At 44.0% G+C, this 4,223-nt stretch overlaps 1 protein-coding gene across 1 annotated transcript; it reads left to right on the top strand.

Moving 5' to 3' along the window:
- Window positions 1–2,928: 2,928 nt before the first annotated feature.
- LOC106084738 (uncharacterized) lies at window positions 2,929–3,923 on the top strand. Its single transcript, XM_013248641.2, has one exon. The coding sequence runs from the start codon at window positions 3,076–3,078 to the stop codon at window positions 3,697–3,699; it is 624 nt and encodes a 207-aa protein (XP_013104095.2). The 5' UTR covers window positions 2,929–3,075; the 3' UTR covers window positions 3,700–3,923.
- The last annotated feature ends 300 nt before the right edge of the window (window positions 3,924–4,223 follow it).

Genomic DNA, 4,223 nt, shown 5'->3' with positions numbered 1-4,223 from the left:
TAAGACCACACTCACACACACACACACATCTTACTTTTTTGCGTTCACATCACACTCAGTATTTATGAATGAAATTTGAGAGACAAAGCAAGCAGCAAAATAAAGAACAACATCCTGCTGCACACTAGTGTTGTGATACTGATGCCAAAAACATATCAATTGACCTCATTTGAACGGAATTTTAGTTAAAGGCTGCATAGGGTTTTCTATGGCTTACTTTACTATGACTTGTTAATGCATGTTTCCAAATTTTAGTTCATTGTTTTCTATTCATTGAGATTATGGATTATTTGGCTGCTATGCCATTTCAATATTACATCCAGCATGCTGCAGCATTAATCCGGACAAGTGACTATTGTGCTTTGAAGCAAGCCATAAAAAGAAAACCTACTTAAGAGGCGATGTTTTGCCCTCTCACCAGTTGCAGTCGGTCATGATACCTGCTCCAAACGACCAATGGTCACCGTGACAACAGAAAAGGACCATCACAGCACCACTACTTGCGACTACAAATCACAAGAGACGGTGTGAATAGAGTAGACAAAAATTGATGGTGACACTCCCCGTACTCGTAGCCCAGCTAACAAGAAGAAAATTCATGACATCAAACTTGCAATAAGGACTAAAAATAATGCCAAAAGTAATGTAAATGATAATCAAATGGCAATGTGGCATAGAGGAGGAGGGACGAGAGGAGCCAGAGCTGAGTGCTATGAGACACCTAAAGTTTGCCCATTCTGTAGGAGATGGCTGACGGTGATGATGATGACTATGGCTGTCTGGTGATAGTGATGACTCTACACGGTTAGGACAACAATGTCTATGTATGGCAAATGCCGGATGGATGAATGGTTAAATGGACGAGTGGTGGGTTGGTTGGTTGGTTGGTTGGTTGGTTGGATAACTGAAGATCCAGTGACTGCCGCAACAACTGTTGCCCTTTGAATAATCACTCACAGAAGAATGATGATGATGACGGTGTAATAAATATAAATGCGAAAACACAGGAATTCGTATTTAATTCGTTTTCTCCAAAGATTTATTAACAAGTCTTCCATCTTTCGTTATGCTTTCCACTCACCTTCGCACATGCACATTCAAACACACGCGCGCACACACACACACCCACACATATTTACACACTCTAATGTACATTATAACGAACATTCTTCTTACATAGTCAACAAATGCCACTAATCATTATTATCCTTGCAGTGTCCTCGCCGGAGTTGAGTTTACCAAATTTGATATTGGGCCGAATAGCTGAAGGGTTGGTTAACCACAAAATATTGCTGTGAAGTGGAGGGAAAGGCAGCCGCAAAGGGTATGGCGGAAATTGGCACAGCGGGAGCAGCAGGGGCGATTTCTAAACGCTGAGATTTTTGGGATTCCTTCTTTTGCACCAACCGTGAGGATGAAGCAATTTTCTTTGTGGTTGTTTTTTTTCTGCGGCTGGTGAGACGTGCAGGTTGTTGCTCAGCTTCCACCTCAGCAGGTTGGAATTCCTCGGCATCTGGATGGGGGGCAAACTCGGCAGGTGCATCTTCTGAGGGCAATTCAACGGCCGAAGATGGTTCTGGCTCTGATTCTGATTCCGATTCCGGAGGCCCATAAACCTCATCGGGGGGACCATAAACCTCATCGGGTTTGTTGCCTTCCTCAAAGACTATTTCAGGCTTCAGCTCTTCGGCAGTGGGGTAAGGCGTCACAGCTTCGTCCAATTCTTGACGGGCAAATTTCGCACGCCTGGGCTGCACTTGCAATCTTTGTTTCTGTTGTTTTTGTTGTTGCAACTTTCTCACTTGCCTATATCTGGGAGATTCGGCACTGCAAGCCACAATGGCCAAAGCCAAAAGTAAGAGGGAAATTTTTGCCAAACTTGTCATTTCTGCTCGGCTACTTCTTAAGCTGCTGTTAATCACAAAATGATATGGTTGTTCAAAACCTAGACACTTTTATACATGTCATCGATTGTGATCGATTGATGGATGGATGGACGGCTGGTTGGACATTTCGTTTAGGGAAGCAAAATTTAAATTCTGAGTTTTTGTTTTCTTCCCCAGAATTCTTATCCACTCAACGTAGCGATAGTTGGCTCATAATGAAAACCGAAAATTAATTATGCCATTAATTTATGTAGTGCGACACTTTGATTTCATTGCCCATGCCCGGCGAATACTAATGAGCCATTGTCAAGTACTCTCCCCCGAAAAAACATGGAAGTGACGTAGATTACCCATGGAGTGGCCAATGAAGCCAGCATAGCGTCTATGAGAACTTGACGGCATAACAAAGTAAAACTTCTGGTTGAGGGGTAGTCCAGGGATGCATCACAGACTGAACGAAAAAATTTCTGATTCGATAACAGCTGCAAACATGCTGGACTCATGTCTCTTGGACTCAAGAGATTCTCATCTTATTCACTTGCAGACAGTTTTAATAATGCAGATAGGCGATAAGCAATGTGCACACATGGTGCCAAATATTTTTGAAATACTCCCGCCGACTCATCGAGTTCTTATTTCGCTTCGTTTGCCTTATTTGCCGTTCTAATGGCATTCCCTGTTGTCATTGCCAGCCGCCATTAACCGGTAATTGATGTTTTCATGCTGGCCCAATCAGCCAGCTAGGCAGCCAGCCAGCCAGCCAGCCCTTGGTCTTAACGGCGGATTTCTGCTGGCTGTGTGTTGCGGCGTGAGTGCGCTTCCAGCCAAAATGTATGGTCACGTAAAGCCCATCAGAAATAAAATCCAAAGGTAAACACAATAATAATAATTTCAGCTCACTTTAAGTGGCATCCAAATAGGGTATGTCCGGCGATATGCGCCCCCATGTAGCCAAACTCATTTGACATTGACACTTGCCGGCAAAATGTTCACCAAAGCCAAATCGGGGCTGCCAGCGACATTCGACCAAGCTAATGTCAAAGTAATCACTTGGCCCCGGGAAATTGTTGGAGAAGTATAAAAGCGCCACGCTGCCACCCAGACAACATCATACCATCACTTACAACAATCAAGAACACAACAGCAGGAGCTGCAGCAACAGAAAACTGCAAACAACAAAATTACCAGCATGGCCAGGTTTTACACAATCATTGCAATTATTGCCGTTTCGTTGGCTCTAGTGGCGGCTGGGCCAGCTCAGCGTAGACAAAGTAAACGTACAGGAGCTTTGAGGGTGCAATCAGTACGTAAATCGGCACGCCAAGAGGTGGCCCCCACTCCTGCCGCTCCCTATCCCCCAGCGGGAGTTACTCCTGAAATTCCCTTCGATTTGCCCACCGAAACTGAGAAACCTTTCGCTGAACCCGATCAGACCTATGGACCTCCGGAAGCCATTCCCGATGAAACCTATGGTCCCCCAGAAGCTGTCCCCGATGAAACCTATGGTCCTCCCGAAGAAGCTACTCCTGACCAAACCTATGGACCTCCGGATGCAACAGCTGCCGATGAGCCTGCCATCACTGAACCCGATAGCACCTACGGCCCTCCTGAAGCCGCCGATGCTGATGACCAGCCAGCCATTGTAGAGCCCGAAGCTGAGGAGTTGCAAAATCTAATCCAACCCCGCCGAAAGCTGTCACCCAGTCGTGGCCGTTCATCTGCCTTGCGAGTACGCCCCGCTCCAATTCAACGTAGAGGACGCATTGTAGAGATTGTACGTGCAGAGCCGGTTCTCGTTTACACTTTGCATTAAGAGAAGTGTTTCAGGCGTTAGTTTCGGCTAGCGTAAAATTGTAGAACCAAATAGGCATATGTATGATTAATTGCTTGCGTGTGTCCCCCACTACCTAGAGAGACTATGTAACAAAATGTTCTTTACCATTTTGAAGGGTAGCGTATATGTAACTGTTAAGTTTGCCACTGAGTGTTTGTGTTTTGTTGATTTTTATATAAATAAAAGATATTTAGCAAATTCTAAAAAAATTGTAAAATTTGAAGAGTTTTTTTTGCGACCAAAATCTGTGCATATTGTGAGGAGTCATAAAAGAAATCTCTGTGCAAAATTTTGAGAAGATCGCTTGCAAAGATCCTGTGAATTCTATATCAATATTTGGCCGATGATAGGAAATTTGCAAGTTGTCTGAAGAGTCTTTCTCCTCCAGATAGCTTGATACCTTTTTCTCCGACTGTAGTTTCATCTTATATATAAAAATCAATTTGTGTTTGTTTGTAGGTTTGTTTGTATGTTTGTGTGTTTCTTATAGACTCAGAAACGGC

This window comes from Stomoxys calcitrans, chromosome 1, assembly GCF_963082655.1.
Source record: "Stomoxys calcitrans chromosome 1, idStoCalc2.1, whole genome shotgun sequence".
In the NCBI taxonomy this organism is placed as follows: domain Eukaryota; kingdom Metazoa; phylum Arthropoda; class Insecta; order Diptera; family Muscidae; genus Stomoxys; species Stomoxys calcitrans.
The sequence above is the reverse complement of the archived record's forward strand: the minus strand, read 5'-3'. Positions and strand labels throughout refer to the sequence as shown.

Coding starts and splice junctions, on each gene's coding strand:
- LOC106084738 (XM_013248641.2), top strand. CDS start 3,076: ATGGCCAGGTTTTACACAATCATTGCAATTATTGCCGTTTCGTTGGCT.